Here is a 26,431-nt window from a genome sequence, read left to right as displayed (position 1 = left end):
GTCCACTCAGCCTGCAAAGCTGCTGCAAGCTGAGGTAGAGTCTGCGGTTGAGGTTGTCGCCGTCGCAGACGTCGGTCCAACTCGTCCCAAAGATGTTCGATGGGGTTTAAATCTGGTGATCTGGTAGGCCAGGGAAGAGCGTTGATGTTGTGGTGTCTCAAGAAGACAATGGTGAGTCGGGCTGTGTGAGGACGGCTCTTGTCATGTTGAAAAAACGTCGTTGACGTTCACCATGATGGGTTGCACATGGGGCCTAAGAATCTCGTCAACGTATCGTTGAGCCGTAAGATTCCCTCGAAGGTGCAAAAGGTTTGTTCTGGCATTGAAAGCGATGGCAGCTCACATCATGACGCTGCCACCACCAAATCTGTCAACTTCCTGCACACAGTTTGCTGCAAAACGTTCACCTCGGCGACGGTAAACACGGGTCCTTCCATCCTGCCTACGAAGCATAAAACGTGATTCATCGCTGAACCAAACATGCCTCCATCGTCGATGAGGCCATACCCGATGTGCCCGAGTCCACTGCAGCCGTGCTTGACAATGTTGCTGGGTGAGGATGACGCCTCTGACTGGACGTCGAGGTCGGATTCCTGCATCTAGTAGACGGTTGCGTACAGTCTGATCGGAAATCCTACGCAGCCCTGGTATGGTTGAGGCAGTAGACGTCGCAGTGGTGGTCCTATCCCGAAGGTGACGTAACCGGATGTAGTGATCTTGTGCGGGCGTGGTCACACGAGGTCTGCCAGATCGTGGACGGTCACGAGTTGATCCATGTTGTTGGTGACGATTCCATAGCCTTGTGATGGTGCTTGGTTGGACATTCACAGCTCTGGCAACATCTGATCGAGATTCGCCTGCTTCCAAGCGACCAATGGCGTTGTTGCGTTGTGCTTCAGTCAGTCTTGGCGTAACTGTATTGCGTGTCGGTGGCTTAACACTGAGCTATGGAAATCGAGAACCCGTTACTTTTATTGGGATTTTGCACATGTTGCACTTGCAGAATGCAGATCTCTCAAACAAATTTATTGGACACGCCTGCGTTTTGGCGAAAAATCCGATGTTTTCCTCCGTTTTCAAAGTGCATAACTTTTATTGTCATTTTGGTCTGACAATCAGTGCCTTAACCCGTGTAACATCACATACTCTGAGCTTGTAACGTTATTACATATATTTCTCTTGAAAATAACAAAAATATCCCTTTTTGCGTTTTTTGTTTTGAAGAGTATATATGTATATATGCTGTGTCCGTTGAGTGATGTTATACTGGGTGATCAGAAGCTAGATTTCTATTAGTTTATACAATATCAAGTTTGTTTGTTTTTTTCATTGGTGGATCCACAAAGAACAGCAAATTGGGGGAAAAAATAAAACAAACAATTCGAATTTATGTAACAATACCAGGACATGGTATTTCTTTTTATCTATTTGGTTTTAATAGGCCCGGCATGACCAAGCGTGTTAAGGCGTGCGACTCGTAATCTGAGGGTCGCGGGTTCGCATCCCCGTCGCGCCAAACATGCTCGCCCTTCCAGCCGTGGGGGGCTTATAATGTGGCAGTCAATCTCACTATTCGTTAGTAAAAGAGTAGCCCAAGATTTGGCGGTGGGTGGTGATGATTAGCTGCCTTCCCTTTAGTCTTACACTGCTAAATTAGGAATGACACAGATAGCCCTGGAGTAGCTTTGTGCGAAATTCAAAAACAAACAAACAATCGGTTTAAATACTGATGTATAATGCTCGTTAGGCCGATAAAGATAATGTAACTTGGCCTAGTATGGTAAGGCTGTTAAGGTGTTCGAATCGCAATCTGTACGTCCAAGATTCGAGTGCCCGCTACCAAACACGCTCGCGCTTTCAGCTGTGGAGGAAGGTTATAATGTAACGCATAATCACGCTAGTCGTTGGTAAAGACTAGCCCAAGAAATGGCGGTAGGTGACGTTGTCTTCTCTTTATTTCTGCTAACTTCACTTCACAATATACGGTCTTCCCGGAAAGAGGGTAGAATGTCGCCTGGAGAGGTCACCTGCTTTAACTACTCGCACCACTATACAGTAGCGTGTTGTCAGTTAGTCATTCAGTAGACACTAAAAATGACGTCACATAAAACAGCTTGCAATTTCTACTGTCGTAACGTCAGTAAAATGTGCACATGTCATGAATCACGAGAAGAATTGTGCTACAACACAGCACGACATACGAACTTCAAAAGCAAGAAGTCAAAATATCTATTACTCTTCACTTTAGTTTTATTTCCTCTTGAAACAGACAGTTTTTCGAGGGCCTTAAAGAAGTAGGTCTAGTACAGTACGTTTACTTGAGCTTGGTTGAAATCACAAAGTGGAAGAAAGAATATGAATAGAACATCAAAGTTTATTTGACGTGATGGGGGAACATGTCACCACACGCTTTTTTCAAGGATAGAACATCTCCAAACACACTCCAGGAATATAAACTGGTCCTCCATCTCACACGCCAGTTTTCTGTTGTTTTTTTAACCACAAAGCTACACAATGGACTCTCCCAGTTGTGTTCACCACAGGTATCGAAATTCGTGTTTAAGCGTTATAAGTCCTTGGCATCACCGCTGAGAAATTAGGGAGTAACCAGTTTTGATAACAAACTCGCGACGTTATTCGACTGTTTGTTTGTTTATGAATTTCGCGTAAAGCTTCACGAGGGCTATCTGCGCTAGCCGTCCCTAGTTTAGCAGTGTAAGACTAGAGGGAAGGCATCTAGTCATCACCACCCACCGCTAACTCTTGGACTACTCTTTCACCAACGAATAGGGGGATTGACCGTTACATTATAACGCCCCCACGGCTGAAAGAGCTAGCATAGCACGTTTGGTGCGATGGGGATTCGAACCCACAACACTCACATTACGAATCGAACGCCTTTACCCACCTGGCCAGTGAATGGCAAAAAAAAAACGGAACGTTCTGCAGCGAATAATAGTTTCACACCCTAAAGCTATTCTCGTCCAATCATTTAAGGCCCGGCATGGCCTAGCGGGTAAGGCGTGCGACTCGTAATCCGAGGGTCGCGGGTTCGCGCCCGCGTCGCGCTAAACATGCTCGCCCTCCCAGCCGTGGGGGTGTATAATGTGACGGTCAATCCCACTATTCGTTGGTAAAAGAGTAGCCCAAGAGTTGGCGGTGGGTGGTGATGACTAGCTGCCTTCCCTCTAGTCTTACACTGCTAAATTAGGGACGGCTAGCACAGATAGCCCTTGAGTAGCTTTGTGCGAAATTCCAAAAACAAAAACAAACCAATCATTTAACGTACGTAGTTTTCACACTGAACGTGGCAGAAATAGTAATATAATTATTTTTGTTTTAAACTGAACAAGAAAAAAAAACACAACAAGTGATTGCAATGCGGTAAACAGAATCAATAAAAAAACTAAAACCTTTATGACATTCAACAAATAGAACTCAGTGACATGAGTGCATATTGACTCATTTAAAACAGTGATATGAATACACGTCAGTTCATTGAACAGAGTGATATGGATACATATTAGCTCAGTCAACAAAGTGATATCAATATACATGTCAATTCAGTTAACATGGTGACACGAATGCATATTTACTGACGCGCGTGTGTGTGTTTTGTTATAGCAAAGCTACATCAGGCTATCTGCTGAGTCCGAGGGGAATCGACCCCCTGATTTCAGAATTGTAAATCTGTAGACTTGCCGCTGTCCCTGCGGGGGACATTAGCTGAGATAACAGAAGACTTCTACATAACATGCTCGTAACAACGGAACCTCTTTATCACCTTCATACACTGAAGTAATGTTCTTTGGGTCTCACCCCCATACCTGATGTCAAATAACAAACAAATGACAAAAGTCCGTGTAGAGCTGTCCACACTATGGGCGAAAGTTGATATGTCTAATGCGTTGGGTTTTTTACCCCCATGTTTAGAATGGAAAGGAAATCACATTTTTATGCGAGGGTTTCGATATTAATGAAAACTAAAACATAATCTATTTTATGTGTTTGAAAATAGTTTTGCTTTTGCCTAGTATGGTTGTTCAAATATAATCTTTCCTATTTAGTTTATCTGCAAACACTGGGATCGAGCAAATTTCTCTACATTCTCTCAAAATTGTTAGGGCACTTGACTCGCAATCTGATCGTCGTCGGTTCGAAATCCCGTCTCATTAAACATGCTCGCCCTTGCAGCCGTGGGGGCATTATAATGTTACGGTAAATTCCACTATTTGTTGGTGAAAAAGTAGCCCAAAAGTTGGCGGTGAGTGGTGATGACTAACTGCCTTCCCTCTAATCTTTCACTGGTAAAGTAGATGCAGCTAACTCAGATCGCCCTCGTGTAGCTTTGCGCGAAATTCAAAACCAAACCCACTCTATGAAAATTCGTTAACATGCGACAAAGTTTTGTTTCTTTCTTTATAATTATAACATGATCATAAGTGAAACAGGTTATTAACCTGTGGCGGTTTTCCTGTGTGTTCCGTATATAACAGGTTTTATATTGTTAATATATATTGATTTTTTAAACCTTTATATTTCAGCGTAATAATGACTCTTACGTTTGTAGCTCAGCCCCCCCCTTTTTAAATATATGACGTGAAACAACCCAGATATTAGCTCTTCTAACATAAATGGTCTTTTGACCACTTATGTATGTCATAATTTACGTAACAAATTACTGCTTAACTTTATCAAAACTACCATAATAGAAGGTTGTTTTTTTTTCATTCCTGGGGGTGTTTCATGGACAGCTTGAACAGACTAGATTTACTTGTCATAATAAACATTAACTCACTATACATCACGTTATTTCTTAATAAGGACACCATACAATAACTAAGTTTTCTATTATTCAGTGTCAGTATAATTGCATTAGTACTTAGCCAATACCCAGAGGACTTACGGTTAAGGATGTGTGTGCGTGGGTGGTTTCGATATCTGTTTCTACAATAAAAGATAGCACGTTTAAGAGTGATAAATAATGGATCCGAATGAGCCACACCCAGAGCTAGAAACAAAATGAACACACTTTTACGAATATTGACGACCACACCCAACTAGCTAACCCATCTGTTACTTCTTCGCACTAAGGTGTTTAGATATAATTTGCCGGTATCTCTAATGTTCTCTGACATGTTATAAGTACGTATTTTTCTTTTGTTAAAGAAGCCTCAACAAAACATTCCGTGCACTTGTCGCACGAGTAGTAAAAAGAACTTTTAACGATATTCGATACAATTGTTTTTATGTTAAAAGGTTTGAAATCGTAGTTGGAGCATTTGTTTGTTTATAGTTAAGAATAAATCTATACTATGGGTTATCTGTACTCTGCCCACCAAAGATACTGAGTGTGTGTTTTTCTTATAGCAAAGCCACATTAGGCTATCTGCTGAACCCATCGAGGGGAATCGAACCGCTGATTTTAGCGTTGTAAATCCTTAGACTTACAGCTGTATTAGCGGGGGGAAAGGATACTGAGGTCCTGTTTCTGGTTTTATAAGTTCTCGTTCACAGATATACCTGTGTCATTGATGGAGGGGGGTGTAGTAGAAATGGCATAAGTTAAGCAAATTGATATCAGTGTTTCTGTTTTTCCAGGGGGGACAAAGAGAGGAGTCTGATCTGCCTGCTTCAATAAATAATTCTTTCTTTAGGGATTAACTAACAAGATATTATAAGGGGGGTTAAAGAGAGAAGTCTGATCTGCCTACCTCAACAAATAATTCTTTATTTAGAGATTAACTAACAAAATATTTTCAGGGAGGTTAAAGAGATGAGTCTGATTTTCCTATCTCAACAAATAATTCTTTCTTTAGAGATTAACTAACAAGATATTATAAGGGGGGTTAAAGAGAGGAGTCTGATCTGCCTACCTCAACAAATAATTATTTCTTTAGAGATTAACTAACAAGATATTTTCAGGGGGGTTAAAGAGAGGAGTCTGATTTTCCTACCTCAACAAATAATTCTTTATTTAGAGATTAACTAACAAGATATTTTCAGGGGGGTTAAAGAGAGGAGTCTGATTTTCCTACCTCAACAAATAATTCTTTATTTAGAGATTAACTAACAAGATATTATAAGGGGGGTTAAAGAGAGGAGTCTGATCTTCCTACCTCAACAAATAATTTTTTCTTTAAAGATTAACTAACAAGGTATTTTCAGGGGGTTAAAGAGAGGAGTCTGATCTGGCTACCTCAATAAATAACTTTTTTCTTCAGAGATGAATTAAGAAGAGAGAGCTATCCTGCTTAAAGAAAGTGTTCATGTATCTGCAGCTCTGAAAAATATAAAAATACGTTATTTCTTCTCCGTGTTCTTTTAATTCTGTAGTGTTTCATCAAACTGTATTATAAAGTCTGACATTTAATTAGGCGGGGTCACTTGTAAAAAGAAGTACAGAGCGAAAAACAACAAAAACAAAAGGGTGTTTTTACTGGAAATCGTGCTTTGAATCATGATTGGTCTCCATAAGAGAATACAGCCAGTTTAAACAAACTATAGTGGATATTTAATTGGATTAAAATACGAACTTTTAATAGCCACAGGAGAGTTTCGACAGGCGCCCCCTGTTGTGGTATCCTTATATTAATAGTGTTATCCATAAATACTGAAACAAAAATCTCATTAATAGTGCTCACAAATAGAGCTTCAATTACTTACGGCGGTGAAAAAAAAAGCACACGATCATCAGGAGATCTAATAAAGAAAAGCTGATAAACATCACTGCTGAAACAGCAGAGAAGGGAATTTCCAAACATTCTACTGCACTGAAACGGCTCTGACGAGGAATTTCCTGCACGACAAAAGTGCATACAAGTTTGATATTCACAGATTAGTTTAGCAATTTTTTGTTGTTGTTAAGCGGTTTACAAAGAACCAAACTTTGGCTCATCGGGAAACGTTTTGGTTTTGGTTTTTAGTCGTTGTTGAGTAAGAAGATAACCAATGGGTCATCTGTGTTCGGCTAACCGCGGGTATCGAATTCCGAATCTTAGCATTGTAAGGCTGCAAAAGTGACTGGTTGGGGGGGGGGGTTTTGGAGGAATTATCTATTGTCTATATAATAGACCGAACAGTAATAGAAATATGAAAAACAGGACAGATGAAAGTGATAGAAAGGACAGTGACAAGAAGTGAAAATTGAAGTTTGTAGAAAGGTGAATTTTACAGAAAAAAAGAAAACTTTGCAGTAAAAAAAACTACTACTAAAGATTAATTTTGCCGGTTCACATTTTTTATAAAACATATGTGCTAATAAATGAAACATAGAACTTGGTGCAGAAAGAGCCCTTTCCGAGCGGCAATCCGAACGTATTAGTTTTTACGTTTGCCGCTAGGAAAAGTACTGTGACGTAATAGTTGCCAAACAAACCGTCAACGCCAGCGCGTTGAATGTAAATAAACATGGCCAGTGCATACAGAGGCGGAGTCTGTTTTGACTTTGTGTTCTGAACAGTGTTGAGTAACTCCATATCAATTCAAACCTACTCTGAACGAACCTAGAACGGTTACTTTTGACACAGATGTGACACGTTCTAGTGATGAGGTCAGTTCTACGAGCGAAAGTAGCAGAACTGTGAGTGATACTGATAGCGCCCAGACCGGTTGCGAGTCGGTCATACCTCCAGTGGAATTCCGAATCTTAGCATTGTAAGGCTGCAAAAGTGACTGGTTGGGAGGGGGGGTTTGGAGGAATTATCTACTGACTAGATAATAGACCGAACAGTAATAGAAATATGAAAAACAGGACAGATGAAAGTGATAAGAAGTGAAATTGAAGTTTGTAGAAATTTAAAGGTGAATTTTACAGAAAAAAGAAAACTTTGCAGTAAAAAAAACTACTACTAAAGATTAATTTTGCCGGTTCACATTTTTTATAAAACATATGTGCTAATAAATGAAACATAGAACTTGGTGCAGAAAGAGCCCTTTCCGAGCGGCAATCCGAACGTATTAGTTTTTACGTTTGCCGCTAGGAAAAGTACTGTGACGTAATAGTTGCCAAACAAACCGTCAACGCCAGCGCGTTGAATGTAAATAAACATGGCCAGTGCATACAGAGGCGGAGTCTGTTTTGACTTTGTGTTCTGAACAGTGTTGAGTAACTCCATATCAATTCAAACCTACTCTGAACGAACCTAGAACGGTTACTTTTGACACAGATGTGACACGTTCTAGTGATGAGGTCAGTTCTACGAGCGAAAGTAGCAGAACTGTGAGTGATACTGATAGCGCCCAGACCGGTTGCGAGTCGGTCATACCTCCAGTGGAAGAATGGTAAGCCTAAGGGACGACAACAAATATGGTCTGTATTATTTCACGTCCAATTTTAAGCACCTCGAAACCTGTCTGGTGTTTATAAATTATTGGTATCACTGACTGGGTTTTATTAGTTTATACATTGCCGACTATGGAAACTAATACTCGGCCCTTCCACAATCATTGTACCGGGTATTTATGACTCGTAACAAAATGAATTTCAATTATACGTCATAATTCTGTCTATAAAATCAAACTAGATGTAGCAGTCTGAATAGTTAATTTAATATTTACCATAAATGTATAATTTATATGACATATTCAATATGTTTGTGCAAGGTGTAGGTGTGGTTTATGCGAGCAGATGCCAACTGGGAGAAAGTGCGTTTGTTGTCGCTCATACGATAAGGTGTCAAACTGATTAAAAGATGAAGAGCGCATTACCCAGACTCGAGGCTTTGATGGAAATTGCCTGAATATCGATGTCTTGGAAGCATCATATTATGAATTTGTTGACTTGAATGGTCTCTTCGGTGATGAGAAGCCAAGTCATGAGTGTGTAGTTTTCAAGATGCTGTTAAGCCTAAAATAGTATATTTTAGTTTAACCTACAATTAAAGATACTGTTTATCCAAACCTATGATCCTACTTAGTCATCTTAAGTCATTCAAAACAGTGGGATCCGACACAAAACATGAGCGTTCAAAGTGATCTTGACAAAGCTTTGCATGGTATGAAGGAGTCCAGTTCTTCCTATTGACCATCTGCACCCACTGTCGCCACCTTGCGGAAACGAAAAGAAGCTTTTGCCCGATTCCGAATCGTTTTTACAACCACAAGCAACGCAGTAAACCATGTTATCATAAAACAAACATAAAGTAGCAATATCAAGACAAAAAATAGTCTCACAAAGTATGTAATCCGAAAAAAGCACCGATAAGTTTACATAAAACATCAGCACTGAAAGAAACAAAATGGTCGGCGCGCAACAAAGTGAGTTTGGCAACTATTACGTCATAGTTGTAAAACGTCACGGAAACAGCCGAACGACCAAGAGGAACTTGAGTTCGAGAACCCGCATATTTTTTTTACTCAAAAACGAAAGTGTTTAAAAATATGGCAACCACACAGGAATTATGCCTAACCAAAGTACAGTTTCTAAGGCAATTATTAAATTCGTTGAAAATTCACCTTTAAAGTGTGGTTTTCATAAATATTTGAAGTTTATTTCTGTTACTTAAACATCCTAGTTCACCGAAATATTTTATCGTTTATTTCAAAAAAGTTATGACAACTGCGCAAGAATGACAAAAGATGCTTCCCCTTTATAAAAATTAATTCGACATTATTTTCCCTATAATTTTAGTTAAGCCTTTCAATAAAATGGAGAAATAAATTATGTCAAATTTTTTGTTTGTATTTTTTAATTTCGCGCAACACTACACGAGGGCTATCTGCGCTAGGCGTCCCTAATTTAGCAGTGTAACACTAGAGGGTTTGTTTGTTTGTTTGTTTGGAAATTTCGCACAAAGCTACTCGAGGGCTATCTGTGCTAGCCGTCCCTAATTTAGCAGTGTAAGACTAGAGGGAAGGCAGCTAGTCATCACCACCCACCGCCATTATAACGTCCCCAGGGCTGAAAGGGCGAGCATGCTTGGTGTGACGGGGCTTCGAACCCGCGACCCTCAGATTACGAGTCGAACGCCTTAACCCATCTGGCCATGCCGGGCCTAAATTATATTAAATACACAATTGATAATATTAAGGTAACTGCGTGAATTCAGTACTATAAGTAAGTACCTCTTTTTGTGTAAATTAATACGTGTGCTAATTAGTTCTGTCATTAATCCAAGCTCACCTTCTAACGAAAACATTTTGTAATTATTTCATACACAATCACATAACATGAACGTTTGTTTCAGCAAGGAAATATTTATTCGTTATCACACGCATGCGCAAACGTTTGGTTTATCTATATATGGTTATGATATTTGTAAACAATATCTTCGGTGTGTGATTTCGCTGTGTAATTTCTTTTAACAAAGCCACAAAGAGCTATCTGCTAAGTCCACCGAGGGGAATAGAGCCCCTGATTTTAGCGTTTAAAATTCGTAGACTTACCGCTGTACCAGCGGGTGACCAGTAAGAGAATATATTGATTTTTTTCTTTAGATTTTATCTGTAATGTCTCCCTTCAGTCGAATGTTTGGGAGGCCCCCAGTGGCACACTCGTTAGATCTGCAGAGTTAAAACGCTAGAAACCAGGTTTCGATACTCATGGTAATCTGTAGCTTTATCCCAGATTTCGAAACAGAGAGGAAGATTTGGGATTAAGAATGGCATAGGAAAATTATTTTTAATGCGACTCTCCAGTGACGTCATTGATGAGGGATTCGTGGTTATAAAACTGAGTGGGGGGGGAGAACTATTGTGTATAGATACCATTCGTACACTTCACAGGTTAATTAAAAATACGTTGTGTAATCTTTTGTCATTCAAAGACCAACGTTTAATGTGTTTATTACCAGTTTCCATAAAGTAAACACCAATAAAATCCCATTAATTCCCAATGTTTTCAAAATAGAGTTAAAAATATTTTATCATCAGTCCACCGGAAACTTTTCCTTTGATATCAGAACCTGTCAAGAGATGACACCACCGTTTTATTTTAAAATTAATAGCATTGGTTATGTTTTAACATGGTAACTATGCTGTGCTAATTGTATTTTCACAGTGAGACAGCACTTTCTATTGACGAAACTGACATGACAGACGAAGAACTATTGGAGAACATGAGGCTATACAAACAGGTCATCGAATCCATCAAGAACCAGCCGTGGAGAATGAAGAAAAAGTATAGAACTTTAAGGTAAATCAGAAAACAACAGTATATCTTGTTTTGTATGTTGAATCGTTTCTTTGCCATTTATGGTTGAAAATTAGAAATCGAAGAATTTTTTTTTATAGTCTCGTCAAAACATTCATCTAATGTTTCTTAATTCGGTTTATATTCGTTTCAAATACCAATCTGATTTTGTAATATATATATATATTATTAAATTTAGTAATAGGCCCGATATAGCCAGGTGGGTTAAGGCGTTCGAGTCGTTATAATGTGACGGTCAATCCCACTATTCGTTGGTAAAAGAGTAGCCCAAGAGTTGGCGGTGGGTGGTGATGACTAGCTGCCTTCCTTCTGGCCTTAAACTGATAAATTAGGGACGGCTAGTACAGATAGCTCTCGTGTAGCTTTGTGCGAAATTCAAGAACATAAAAAATTTTTGTTAAATATATATAAGAATTATATATTAATTTAAAATCGTTTCTAAACTTATTTTCATTTTATATATTTATTTCTTACACATAATAGAAATTAATAAATATACAGGGATATAATAACATTTAGTCCTAATAAAACACAAGCTACTTGTTTAAAAAACATATTCGATGAAACAAAACTTGTTTGTTTGTTAGACTAATTGTTTTAATATTCGCCAAGCGAATTACAGTTTTCTAATTAAAATATTTGTTAACATGTGCTAAACTTTCTTGGATACGTACGACACTGTTATAGTATAAATATGCAGCACTTTTTGTAATCAAAGTTAACATATCTGGTTAATTTATTTGTTTTAAATAAATTACTAATTTATTTTCAATGACAGATAAAACCTGATCTTTGGAAACACTAAACGTAAGAATAATTTTTGTCAGGGTTAGAAAATGGGACAGCCATAAGATTAGAGTTTGTTTGTTTTTAATTTCACGCAAAGCTACACGAGGACTATGTGCACTAGCCGTCCCTAATTTAGTAGGGTAAAACTAGAGAGAAAGCAGCTAGTGATCTCCACCAACCGCCAACTCTTATCAACGAATAGTGGGAATGACCGTCACTGAATAACGCCCCCACGGCTGAAAGGGCGAGCGTGTTTGGTGAGACCGGGATTCGAACCGGAGACTCTCATATTACGAGTCGAACGCCTTAACCGACCTGGCCATGCCGGGGCCAGCAAGAAGGATTGTATTTAACAATAATTTTCGGTCGAACTTTTTTTGTCCAATCTTAAATAGACTCCATAGCTAAAACGATAAATTTTCAAATGACGGTGGCTATTTTATGGGGATTTTTTCATTAAAAAAGTAAGTTTTCTGGTCATGCATGTCACACTTTGACTTCTTATGAGTTTGGTACTTTAGTTAGCGTTCGTAGTTTTTTGAAAGTATTTCGGTATCTTCCATAAGTCGTCCGTTAAGTCATTAGTTACAGCGTATAGTTTTGTAGGAAGTAAACGAAAATTAATTCTCTCTAACCAAGCAAAATCTTATATAGTTTTGTTACTTTCGCCAAGTTCCGACTACATCTTATTAACAGTTTTCATAGTCACTCGTTACAAACAAATGTGATCCACACAGAGTCGTTTAGGCAAAGGCCCGGCACGGCCAGATGGTAAGGGCGCTTAACTCATAATATGAAGATGACAGGTTCGCATCCCCGTCACAACATACATGCTCGCCCTTTCAGCTGTAAGGGGCGTTACAAAATGACGGTCAGTTCCATTAGTCGTTAGTAAAAGAGTAGCCCCACAGTTGGCGGTAGGTGGTGATGAATAGCCTCAAACAAACTCTTAAGCATTGTCATTTTAGTGATTCAAATATTTATTGTTTAGGATATTCCTGCAAATCAACGTGATGATTGTTTTCACTATGAATTAATAAAGGAGAGGCTAAATAAACAAACCCAGCTCTTGGGCTACTGAGCCAAATAATGTGATTTGGCTTGAAAAACGTAGGTCGCGATTTTGTGGCTACAGGAAACCAACCATGGATCGTCGAATTCATAGTTCGGTTAACTGACAGTTAACGACCAATTATCCCCCTCTCTCTTCTGTTCCCAAATAATTATAAAGATATGAAAACAGATGATCAACATGTCATCAAGCTCAAATTTTCTAATAGTATGAATCACTTCCAGTTAACACATATCCCTCGCTGGGACAGAGGCAACTCTACGGATTTACAACGCTAAAATTAGGGGTTCGATTCCCCTCGATGGACACAGCAGGTAGCTCGATGTGGCTTTGCTTAAGAAAAACAAACACTTCACTTAAGGCTCAGCACGGCCAGGTGGTTAAGGCACACGACTTGTAATCTGAGGGTCGCGGGTTCGAATCCCCGTCACACCAAACATGCTCGCCCATTCAGCCGTGGGGGCGTTATAACCTGAAGGGCAATCCCACTATTCGTTGGTAAAAGAGTAGCCCAAGAGTTTCTTGGCAGTGGGTGGTGATCACTAGCTGCTTTCCCTCTAGTCTTCCACTGCTAAATTAGGGACGGTTAGCACAGACATCCCTTGTGTAGCTTTGCGCGAAATTCAAAACAAGCCAAACCACTCCACGTGACATAAGTTAATTAACCCTGAACCACTTAACTTATTAACGATATGCACATTCTGTGTCCGAACTTTTATACACTTAGATGTTTTAAATACCTTCAGGAAATCCAATGGCACGCGTGCTTCAAATAATAAATCACGATGTAAGTCATACATGACTACTAGTGACACAGCCACGTACTTGCAGACTCGTAACGCTAGAAACCGGGTTTCGATACCTGTGGTGGGCAGAGCGCAGCTAGTCTTTTATGTAGCCTTGTGTTTAATTCCAATCACTAAGTCGCACATAGTTGTTTTAATTTTACTTCTTTGTGTTTAATTCCAAGCACTAAGTCACACATAGTGATTTTATTGTTTGTTTGTTTGTTTGTTTGTTTTGGAATTTCGCACAAAGCAACTCGAGGGCTATCTGTGCTAGCCGTCCCTAATTTAGCAGTGTAAGACTAGAGGGAAGGCAGCTAGTCATCACCACCCACCGCCAACTCTTGGGCTACTCTTTTACCAACGAATAGTGGGATTGACCGTCACATTATAACGCCCCCACGGCTGGGAGGGCGAGCATGTTTTGGCGCGACTCGGGCGCGAACCCGCGACCCTCAGATTACGAAGCGCACGCCTTAACGCGCTAGGCCATGCCAGGCCCAAAGTGATTTTAATTTTACTTCTTTGTGTTTAATTCCAAACACTAACTCACACATAGTTGTTTTATTTTTACTTCCTTGTGTTTAATTCCAAGCACTAACTCACACATAGTGGTTTTAATTTTACTTCTTTGTGTTTAATTCCAAGCACTAAGTCACACATAGTGATTTTAATTTTACTTCCTTGTGTTTAATTCCAAGCACTAAGTCACACATAGTTGTTTTAATTTTACTTCCTTGTGTTTAATTCCAAGCAATAAGTCACACATAGTGATTTTAATTTTACTTCTTTGTGTTTAATTCCAAACACTAACTCACACATAGTGGTTTTAATTTTACTTCCTTGTGTTTAATTCCAAACACTAACTCACACATAGTGGTTTTAATTTTACTTCCTTGTGTTTAATTCCAAACACTAACTCACACATAGTGATTTTAATTTTACTTCCTTGTGTTTAATTCCAAGCACTAAGTCACACATAGTGATTTTAATTTTACTTCCTTGTGTTTAATTCCAAGCACTAAGTCACACATAGTTGTTTTATTTTTACTTCCTTGTGTTTAATTCCAAGCACTAACTCACACATAGTTGTTTTATTTTTACTTCTTTGTGTTTAATTCCAAGCACTAAGTCACACATAGTGATTTTAATTTTACTTCCTTGTGTTTAATTCCAAGCACTAAGTCACACATAGTGATTTTAATTTTACTTCCTTGTGTTTAATTCCAAGCACTAACTCACACATAGTTGTTTTAATTTTACTTCCTTGTGTTTAATTCCAAACACTAACTCACACATAGTGGTTTTAATTTTACTTCCTTGTGTTTAATTCCAAACACTAACTCACACATAGTGATTTTAATTTTACTTCCTTGTGTTTAATTCCAAGCACTAAGTCACACATAGTGATTTTAATTTTACTTCCTTGTGTTTAATTCCAAGCACTAAGTCACACATAGTGATTTTAATTTTACTTCTTTGTGTTTAATTCCAAGCACTAACTAACACATAGTGATTTTAATTTTACTTCCTTGTGTTTAATTCCAAGCACTAAGTCACACATAGTGATTTTAATTTTACTTTCTTGTGTTTAATTCCAAGCACTAAGTCACACATAGTGATTTTAATTTTACTTCCTTGTGTTTAATTCCAAGCACTAAGTCACACATAGTTGTTTTATTTTTACTTCTTTGTGTTTAATTCCAAGCACTAACTCACACATAGTTGTTTTAATTTTACTTCCTTGTGTTTAATTCCAAACACTAACTCACACATAGTGGTTTTAATTTTACTTCTTTGTGTTTAATTCCAAACACTAACTCACACATAGTGATTTTAATTTTACTTCCTTGTGTTTAATTCCAAGCACTAACTCACACATAGTGGTTATATTTTTACTTCCTTGTGTTTAATTCCAAGCACTAAGTCACACATAGTGATTTTAATTTTACTTCTTTGTGTTTAATTCCAAACACTAAGTCACACATAGTGGTTTTAATTTTATTTCATTGTGTTTAATTCCAAACACTAAGTCACACTTAGTGGTTTTAATTTTACTTCCTTGTGTTTAATTCCAAGCACTAAGTCACACATAGTGGTTTTAATTTTACTTCTTTATGTTTAATTCCAAACACTAAGTCACACATAGTGGTTTTAATTTTATTTCATTGTGTTTAATTCCAAACACGAAGTCACACATAGTGGTTTTAATTTTACTTCCTTGTGTTTAATTCCAAGCAATAAGTCACACATAGTGGTTTTAATTTTATTTCATTGTGTTTAATCCCAAGCACTAAGTCACACATAGTGGTTTTAATTTTATTTCATTGTGTTTAATTCCAAGCAATAAGTCACACATAGTGGTTTTAATTTTACTTTCTGCAGAAAAACATAATTGTTTTTTCTTGTTTTTTTTAATTTCGCGCAAAGCTACTCGAGGGCTATCTGCGCTAGCCCTCACTAATTTAGCAGTGTAAGACTAGAGGGAAGCCAGCTAGTCTTCACCACCCACCGCCAACTCTTGGGCTACTCTTTTGGCAATGAATAGTGGGATTGACTGCCACATATAACGCCCCCACGGCTGAAAGGGCGAGCATGTTTGGTGCGACCGGAATTCGAACCCGCAACCCTCGGATTACGTGTCGAACGCTTTAACACGCTTGGCCATGCAGGGCCGGAAAAACATAATCATTGAATTCATGTATATTAGGTTGCAAGTTTACCGTTTCGTGTGCACGAATACGAAAAACACAGGAAAACAAAGGTATTTTAATTCATCAGCGAACGAAACAGCTTTCAAGTTTAATAACAGGCAAATTGTTTGAACCTAAAACAGTCCTTTTAATCAGCATTAATACCTACTATCGTAGATTAACTGGCAGTACGTTGCTAAATTAAAGTCTAATGAACGTAATAATTCATTAGTTTTTATTAAACGTTTATTTTAATATGAAAAGTAGGGTGGAGCTAGTTGTCTTCTATTGTCCGAGGAGATAAGATTCGATCATCACTAAATTTTTTTATACTACCTTGTGTGGCATTTTTTGGATGTAAGCAAACTAGTTTGCTGAGTGAGGCTGATAGGACTCTAATAATTTGTATTACATATATTACTCTCTTTCTTGAATAAACCGTAGATTTTTTGTGGCCACGTCAATACTAGTTTGTAGAAATCAAAACGAGAACCAATCTTTCTGCCTATCTTTCACAACCTTATGTAGCAATGAGTTTTCAAACGTGTCTTGCATTGGAACTGGTTGTTCTGTTTTTATCGTTTGTTATAATGCGTGGCTTGAAAACTGATGTAGCTCAGTGAGGGAAAATGGACGTATCCTCTCAGGTTAATTGTAAATGTCCACGGGCTGAAACGCTGAAGTCTAGTGCATTTTATCACATGTCCAGGAAATTGAATATAGCGCTATACTTGTAGCTTCTCTCCTGCTGTGTGGAAAGTGATTTTGTAAAAAGGTCAGAGTGGTCAAGTGGCTGATCAGCTATTAAAAGTTCACAAAATATCAAAGCCAAAACGGTTGATAACATTACGGTTTCATATCATGAGAAGACAATTGGAAATGTGAAAGGTCACACAATCGAATTGTCTCAACAGCTCCTCTCAGCTAACACGACAAACACTTATCAGACTTATAGTCTGGTTTAACTGGTTTCACGGCAACACTTGGTTATGCTGTTGGAAAAACTGATTATATGAGAAGGAAAGACAATTAAAACTAAATGTTCGTGAAGTTAAGGCTGCAATGACGTATAATATCAAAATAAAAAATTAAGTTATAAACGAATCAAACCAGTTTTACATAAAACTGACAAGAAATACAAAGTGTCATAAGCACGCTCACAAGAAAGCTGTAGTGATTAGAATATATCACTTACGTTTGTTTGTTTGTTTTTTAATTCCGCACAAAGCTACACGAGGGCGATCTGCACTAGCCGTCCGTAATTTAGTAGTGTAAGACTAGAGGGAAGGCAGCTAGTCATCACCACCTATCGCCAACTCTTGGGCTACCTTTTTACCAATTAATAGTGGGATTGACCGTCACGTATAACGCCCCCACGGCTGAAAGGGCGAGCATGTTTGGTGCGACGGGGATTCGAACCCACGACCCTAGGATTATAAGTCGAGCGCCTTAACTACCTGGCCATGCAGGTCCGGTTCGAAATAGAAACGTTTTAAAAACTTCGACTCCAGTGTTATGTTTTACACAAACTTAGTGTTTTTATTTGTGACAAATGTCTTAAGAATGGAATGTTAAATATATAACTATTTTTTCACGGTAAAAATCTTTATATATTTTGTCTTTCCAGACGAGCAAAAGCTTATGTTAATAAACATGAAGGCGAACTTGCTCACAGCAAACGATCAAAAGACATAGTGGCAAAGTACAAATTGTTGTTGAGTAAGGTAAGATAGACAAATAGAATGTATGTAGATTAATGGGTAGTTACAAGAAACATAGGAATGTATGTAGATTAATGGGTAGTTACAAGAAACATAGGAATGTATGTAGATTAATGGGTAGTTACAAGAAACGTAGGAATGTATATAGATTAATGGGTAGTTACAAGAATCATAGGAATGTATGTAGATTAATGGGTAGTTACAAGAATCATAGGAATGTATGTAGATTAATGGGTAGTTACAAGAAACGTGGGAATGTATGTAGATTAATGGGTAGTTACAAGAAACGTGGAAATGTATGTAGATTAATGGGTAGTTACAAGAAACGTGGGAATGTATGTAGATTAATGGGTAGTTACAAGAAACGTAGGAATGTATGTAGATTAATGGGTAGTTACAAGAAACGTAGGAATGTATGTAGATTAATGGGTAGTTACAAGAATCATAGGAATGTATGTAGATTAATGGGTAGTTACAAGAAACGTGGGAATGTATGTAGATTAATGGGTAGTTACAAGAAACGTGGGAATGTATGTAGATTAATGGGTAGTTACAAGAAACGTGGGAATGTATGTAGATTAATGGGTAGTTACAAGAAACGTGGGAATGTATGTAGATTAATGGGTAGTTTCATATTGAAACGCAGAAGTGTATGGAGATAATGGATAGTTTCAATAAACGTAGACGGATGGGATTAATGGATAAATGGATTAATAAATAGATGGTTTTCAATAAACGCAAAAGATAGATTAATGGATAGTTTCATGTAAACTCAGAAATATAGGTAGATTAGTAGACTGTTTTCCATAAAAGCAAAAATATGGATTCATTAATGGATAGTTTATTATAAACGCAGAAAGAAGGGTAAATTTACAGGTAGTTTGTTATCTGTACACGCAGTTTTAACATATTAACTCTTAAAAGTATCAGTGTTTTACGTGAGAAATACAACAATGATTCTGTAATTTAATGTTTAATGTAATAGTAGGCTTAATCCATAACACTTGCATACAGTTATTTAAAAGTTAAAGCTATGTAATTGGTAAAGTAAAATATTATTTAAATAAGCAAGGCTCACAGAAGAAATAGTGTATCTCATTAACACAATGTTACTAATATCATGTTGAGGGTCGTCACGTTTGTGAGCCTAAAACTTCTATTTTTACGACTTAAGAGATTTGACTTTCTTCCTTCGGCAGCTTAGTTTCAAGACTGTTAAAGTTCCCTAGTTTTATTATTTTACCTTGTTAATGTCCCCGCTTGTATTGCCGCTACCTTAGCTAATTGTAAGTTAAATGCTTAATTAATCTGCGCATTAGAGTTACGTTTAGTAATTTCCTAGTGGTTCCAGAGAGAATGACGCTTTGTAATCTTCTAGTGGTTCCAGAGAGTAGAACGGGGAATGGCTAATCTTGTTGTTACTCTGACTCCTTGGTCCACGAAGATTAAAATGATAGAAAGTAAGTTCAGATGAGTTTTTATTGTTTATTGTACGCGTCTTGAAAACCGTTCGAACGTTTTACTTTGTTCGATGTAAACAATATCACACCAGACCACTTCTGGAAGGTAAACCTCATTCGTCTCAAAGATGTTCTGAAGAATGACTAAGAACACTACTTTACCATTTCGATTTATTTTCAATTCCATTCCAGAAATGGAATCGAATGAGAGATTGGTTGTAAGAGTGGAGTATGTTCAGCAGCATTGCGACTCGAACCTTGGGCATTTCTATCCGCAATCAAACGCGCTAATCATTAAGCCACACCCAACAAAATTATAGCACATAAATTAATATGTATGAAGTGGTGTGTCAATCCTTAAAATATTTGTTGTTGTTGTTCAAAATGTCCGATTTGTTTCAGTTGATCCTGTCCTACTAATGTGAACCAGGCTATGCGTTGATGGTTTATACTTACTATAGAGTACGCATGTAGTACAGGAGCTGGTGTGAGCTAGGCCTCGAGTTTAGTGTTGAATACGTTTGTTAAATATTTTATCTTAGTAAGAACTGAAGATAAAATGCTAAGTAACCACGAAATTATCCGAAACATTATGTCTCGTTCATATAACTAAAATTGTAAAATGTTGGGTAACAAATAGACAATTATTGTTTTCAGTTTATATTACATCATTTTGAAGCCATACGACGCTGTTTAGTCAAATTTACACAACATTAACTATATTTTTCTCTATTTTTTAATATACATTTTTTTTTAAGTAGAGTCATAAATAAACTATCTTCTACTACTTGGTAAATATTTGTACACTGAAGAGGTGATTATTCCCACAATTCTCAGAATGCCTAGATTAGTGATCTAAAAATTATTTACTTTTTAAAATTCAAACGATACTGAAACAATGGTTCTAGAAATGTGTGTCGCGGCAAGTTGGTAGAGTTGTCGTTGTATTTGGCAACAGGGACGTCACGCAAATCAAGATAAAAGGATTAGAGTGTCGTCAGTGAAAAAAAAGTCTGGAAGCTGTCATACCAAACTGTTAATCCATTGAATTTGGCAGTTGGGTTATTTGGAAACTAGAAAACTAGGACATCAAAAAGGATGCATGAGAAAGGGTTAGATGAAAATCTGAAAATTAACAGTAACAATTTCTTTAAATTTATTGAGGGTAAACAGAATGTTAGAATGTTGTTAGAACTCTTGATGGATGATAGAGGAAGGCTTATATCAAGTAATTATGAAATGGTTGGGTTATTAAATTTCGCTTTTTTCAGTTTTTTCTAACGAAGATTAAGAGTTGTCCAGATATTGAAGAGTTGATAGATGTGAACAAGATCAAACAAGATAACTGCATTAATTCTGAGCTAATTAAGAAATAATTGGGAAACCTAAAGAAAGATAAGGCTCTTGGTCCAGATAATATTCCTCAAGGGTTTTGGATATGTGGTGCTACTTGAAACAATTTTTTTTCGTCAGTCCTTGAACAGTGGGCAGGTACCAGAGGATTGTAATTAGTTAATATAACTCCTCTTTTTAATTGAAGGTGATAAAAGTTGTTCCAGTAATTATAGACCCATTAGTCTTATATCAGTTGCGGGAACAATGTTGGAAAGTGATAAAAGATGCTTTGCAAAACGCCCCCTGCTGGTACAGCGGTACGTCTACGGTCTTACAACGCTAAAATCAGAGGTACCCTTCGGTGTGCTCAGCAGATAGCCCGATGTTTGTTTGTTTTGAATTTCGGGCAAAGCTACACGAGGGCTATCTGCGCTAGCCGTCCCTAATTTTGCAGTGTAAGACTAGATGGAAGGCAGCTAGTCATCATCACCCACCGCCAACTCTTGGGCTACTCTTTACTAACGAATAGTTGGATTGACCGTCACATTATAACGTCCCCACGGCTGAAAGAGCGAACATGTTTGGTGCGACGGGAATTCGAACCCACAACCCTCGGATTACGTGTCGAACGCCTTAACCCACCTGGCCATGTCGAGCCGTTTAACAAAGCATCACATAAAAAGGCTTGTAAAAATATCTACAGATGTGGAGGATAAGTTGGCAAATTGGGTTGAAGATTGGCTGAATAGAAGAAAAGAAAGCGTTATTACAAGTGCAGTACAGTCAGATTGAATTAATATAATGAGTGTGGTACCACAAGGCTTAGTCTTAGGACTTTCGCTGTTTTTGATTGACATGAATGACACTGATGAGGCAGGATAATGGTCAATAAATTACTTTAATTTGCAGGTGATGTCATGGGTGTTGATGATTTACAAAAGAATTCAGATCATAGCGAGTTGGGCAAATAAATGGCAGATAAGTTTTAATTATGTAGGTTATCATAATTTTAATTATAAGTATAGTTTGGATGGGAATAACCTAAATGATGTTGGTGTAATAGTTGATCAAGTCCCTAAGTCATTCAAGCAGCGTGTTGTTGCTAGTGGTAGGGTAATTATGATTTTAGGTTGTATCTACAGAAATATTGAATACAAGTCTGCACAGGTTATAATTTTGTTGTATTGGTCACTGGATAGGCCACACTTGGAGTATTGTGTTCAGTCTTTGGTCATCCTAGGAAAGACATTTGAATTGTTGGAAAGGGTTCAGAGGAAGGTTACTACTATGGTACCTGGGGTGGAAGGGTTGTTATATGTTGACAGACTGAAATCTCTCAAATTGTTTTCTCTTAAGAAAGAGGAGTTATGGAGAATCTGATTCAGATGTTTAAGAATATGAAGATAAATGAGTGTTAAGGTATCTTTTTTTTTTACTTAACAGTAAAGGCAACAGAACTAAGTGATACAAGTATAGACTTGGGCAGGGTAGAAGTCATCTTCAAGTAAGACAGTTTTATTTTTCTTACAGAGTGAATGGGTTGTCATCGGTTGTTGTGAAAGCTGTAAATTTAAGTGATAGTTTGGTAACTGTAAAATGATAATCGATGGCTTTAAGATTGTTTTTACTTGTATATTTTTTCTAAACTTATTTATTAATAGTTTTAGCTTGGTTTAGAGGATGGGACAACCGAGATAGGCTTGTTGTCCCAAGACATTATATTATTATTGTACAACTAATAGTATTGTTTAATTGTTGTAGGTCACTTTGGATCTGTTGTGGCTTCTTATTTCACATTTCTTCGTTGGGTTTTTTGGGTCAATTTCTTTATCACCACATTTGTGTGTTGCTTCTTAATGGTTCCTGAGGTAAGTATTGGTTTATTTATATCTTTTGAGGAAATAAAGGAAACCCGCTTACAAAGTTAATAGTTTGTTTGTGTTTAATAAAGTTTGTTTGTTTGTGAATTTCGCGCAAGGCTGCACGAGGTCTATCTGCGTTGGCCGTCCCTAATTTAACAGTGTAAGACTGGAAGAAAAGCAGCTACTTATCACCACCTACCGCCAACTCTTGGGCTACTCTTTTACCAACGAGTAGTGGGGTTGACTGTAACATTTTAACACCCCCACGGCTGAAAGAGCGAGCATGTTTGGTGTGACGGAGAATCGAGTCCACGACCTTCAGATTACGAGTCGAGCGCCCCTAAACACCTGACCATACCGGGCCTGTAATTAAACACAAAGCTGCACAATGGTTTGTCTGTGATCTGCCAACCAACAGGTATTGAAGCTCGAATTTTAGCATTATTAGACCTGAGACTTACTCCTGAGCCACCAGCGCGTGTATTTGGTGATACTAAATTAATCTTTTTTAGAGTAATATTACAATTTAAATATTTAGGACTCCTAATATACAATCGTCAAAACATTGTTTATATTTGAATTTTATTACTTCTTAAACATTTCTTAGTTGTCAAAACATTGTTTATATTGGAATTTTATTACTTCTTAAACATTTCTTAGCTGTCAAATCATTGTTTATATTGGAATTTTATTACTTCTTAAACATTTCTTAGTTGTCAAATCATTGTTTATATTGGAATTTTATTACTTCTTAAACATTTCTTAGTTGTCAAAACATTGTTTATATTGGAATTTTATTACTTCTTAAACATTTCTTAGTTGTCATATTGGAAACAGAAAATTGTTTTAATATTACCGTAAACAATAAACAAGTAGCCACGAATTGGAAAGGAACCTTCAAGTTGAACTAAGACACATCTTTAAAGCTGAATATATAGAGTACAACATTTTGTTTCGGTTTCAATGTTCGAGCATTCAAATGTTATACGTGAGTGTAAAACATCATAACTTATTTAAGGTAATACCGGATCCCCCATTAAGTGTCTTCAAGTTCGCACAAGAGAAGATTCACATATGAAACTTTACTTCTACACTTTAAATATCATGTGTTCAATAAATGTAACAGCAGCTACAAATAAAATAACGTGTTATTTATCAATAGGCTTCAAGAGAGGGTAACTTGATGAATGTAACAGGAGCTACAAATAAAATAACGTGTTATTTATCAATAGGCTTCAAGAGAGGGTAACTTGATGAATGTAACAGGAGCTACAAATAAAATAACGTGTTATTTATCAATAGGCTTCAAGAGAGGGTAACTTGATGAATGTAACAGGAGCAACAAATAAAATAACGTGTTATTTATCAATAGGCTTCAAGAGAGGGTAACTTGATGAATGTAACAGGAGCTACAAATAAAATAACGTGTTATTTATCAATAGGCTTCAAGAGAGGGTAACTTGATAAGTAGTTTTGTTTTTCATTTGACAAAATAACTTCCAAGCTATCGAAGCAATAAGTAATAATTAATTTATTTCGCCAAATGAAGACATTTAATAGGTAACATTGTAAGTAGTAATCAACAATTTATGTCAAACTAGATCAGTTAATAAGTACGATAATTATAAACAAAGAGTAATCAGTAATCGAACACTTAAAATAAGAGAGATGTTATTGAAAACAACACGTGACAGAAGACTGTTACGTGAAACAAGTTTTGTCAAATTAATCTGAAATAATGTGACACATTCAGGGACACAGGTAGCCCATTCTGTTGCTTTGTGCTTAATTCAAAACAACAGTTACATTGTGACGTCATCAAACTGAGCTACGCTGGATAACTTTACTCAACTCAAACCCTGGATACCCAAACTGAAACCATTTACGGGTGAACCCACCTACCGTTAACGAACAGCGGCACAAGAAATTAACTCACGAAAATAAAAAGACCCGTCTCTAGTAAAACCCATCTTCATAGTAAACTATTTGTATGTTTATCATTATTTAAGCGCATAGCTACACAATGGGATATCACTGCTATGCCCAAAGGGGGATTGAAACCCAATACTTAGCATTATAAGCCTTTAGACTTACCGTTGAGTCAGTGTGGGATTTCATTAAATGAATATATCAAATGTTAGACGTTTCTGCTACATTGTAAGCGAAATCTGAATAGAGCGGTCTATATTTGTTTTATATATAGATAGGTCACTAGGTCTATATTTGTTTCATATATAGATAGGTCACTAGGGTTTGAGTGTAAGTCATAAATAGTATAGGTTTTCTCTTCCTATAGGTTTTGAGAGGTCAAGACGACCCAACAGGCATGAGAAAAGAAATTGAAACTAAAGAACAAGACAGCGCTTTAAACTTGAAGGCAATATGGGACTTTGAGGTCAGTAGAGCCCTAAAAATTTCATATAAAATATGTTTATTTTATGATGTCAGTAAAGCCCTGAAGAGTTTATAAACATATGTTTATTTCACGAGGTCAGTAGAGCCCTGAAGAGTTTATAAAACGTATGTTTATTTTACGAGGTCAGTAGAGCCCTGAAGAGTTTATAAATGTATGTTTATTTTACGAGGTTAGTAGAGCCCTGAAGAGTTTATAAACAAATGTTTATTTTACGAGGTTAGTAGAGCCCTGAAGAGTTTATAAACAAATGTTTATTTTACGAGGTCAGTAGAGCCCTGAAGAGTTTATAAAACGTATGTTTATTTTACGAGTTTAGTTTTATGTTACGAGGTCAATAGAACCCTAAAGAGTTTATAAACATATAAGTATTGTAAAAGGTTAATAGAGCCCTAAATAGTTTACAAAACATATGTTTATTGTAAAAGGTTAATAGAGCCCTAAATAGTTTACAAAACATATGTTTATTGTAAAAGGTTAATAGAGCCCTAAAGAGTTTACAAAACATATGTTTATTGTAAAGGTTAATAGAGCCCTAAAGAGTTCACAAAACATGTGTTTATTTTACGAGGTCAGTAGATGCCTAAAGAGTTTACAAAACATGTGTTTATTTTACGAGGTCAGTAGATGCCTAAAGAATTTGTTAAACATATGTTTATTTCACGAGGTCAGCAGAGCCTTAAAGAGTTTATAAAACATATGTTTATTTCACGAAGTCAGTAGATTCATGAGAAACATGATTTTGTATACCGATATGGCTGGAGAGGCAGGGAAATAACACAACTGTGAAAACAACGCAAGTAAACCAATAACTATTTCTGGTTTAGCCAGTTCTTATCTACTTTAAACATTGTATCCTATAAAAAAAGAGACATCTGCCTAATCAACAATAAATATAAGTTGCTTATCTTTAGGCGCAAACCTACACAATATGCTATCTACGTTCTGTTCATCGCGTGTATTGAAACATAATTTATGGTGTTATAAGTCGCTAAGCCATCAAGATTTAGCCTTTGTTTTTGGGATTTCATGCAAAGCTACTTGAAGGCTAGCCGTCCCTAATTTTGAAGCAATAGAATGGAGAGAATGCAACGCCACCTACTTTATCTCTTCGACTACTCTTTACCAATAAATAGTTGAAATGACCGC

General features: G+C 37.1%; 1 protein-coding gene across 1 annotated transcript in view; it reads left to right on the top strand.

Annotated features, from left to right (window-relative positions):
- LOC143228856 (transmembrane channel-like protein 1) overlaps positions 1-26,431 on the top strand; it is an 83,414-nt gene that overhangs the window by 2,716 nt on the left and 54,267 nt on the right. Inside the window, exons 3-7 of the mRNA XM_076460253.1 lie at positions 11,000-11,134; positions 18,119-18,215; positions 19,591-19,672; positions 22,769-22,875; positions 25,166-25,264. Of these exons, the coding sequence (XP_076316368.1) occupies positions 11,031-11,134; positions 18,119-18,215; positions 19,591-19,672; positions 22,769-22,875; positions 25,166-25,264 (489 nt within the window). The 5' untranslated portion in view covers positions 11,000-11,030. The remainder of the gene's footprint in view (positions 1-10,999; positions 11,135-18,118; positions 18,216-19,590; positions 19,673-22,768; positions 22,876-25,165; positions 25,265-26,431) is intronic.

The sequence above is a fragment of the Tachypleus tridentatus genome, chromosome 10 (assembly GCF_004210375.1).
Source record: "Tachypleus tridentatus isolate NWPU-2018 chromosome 10, ASM421037v1, whole genome shotgun sequence".
Taxonomy (NCBI): Eukaryota; Metazoa; Arthropoda; class Merostomata; order Xiphosura; family Limulidae; genus Tachypleus; species Tachypleus tridentatus.
The sequence above is the reverse complement of the archived record's forward strand: the minus strand, read 5'-3'. Positions and strand labels throughout refer to the sequence as shown.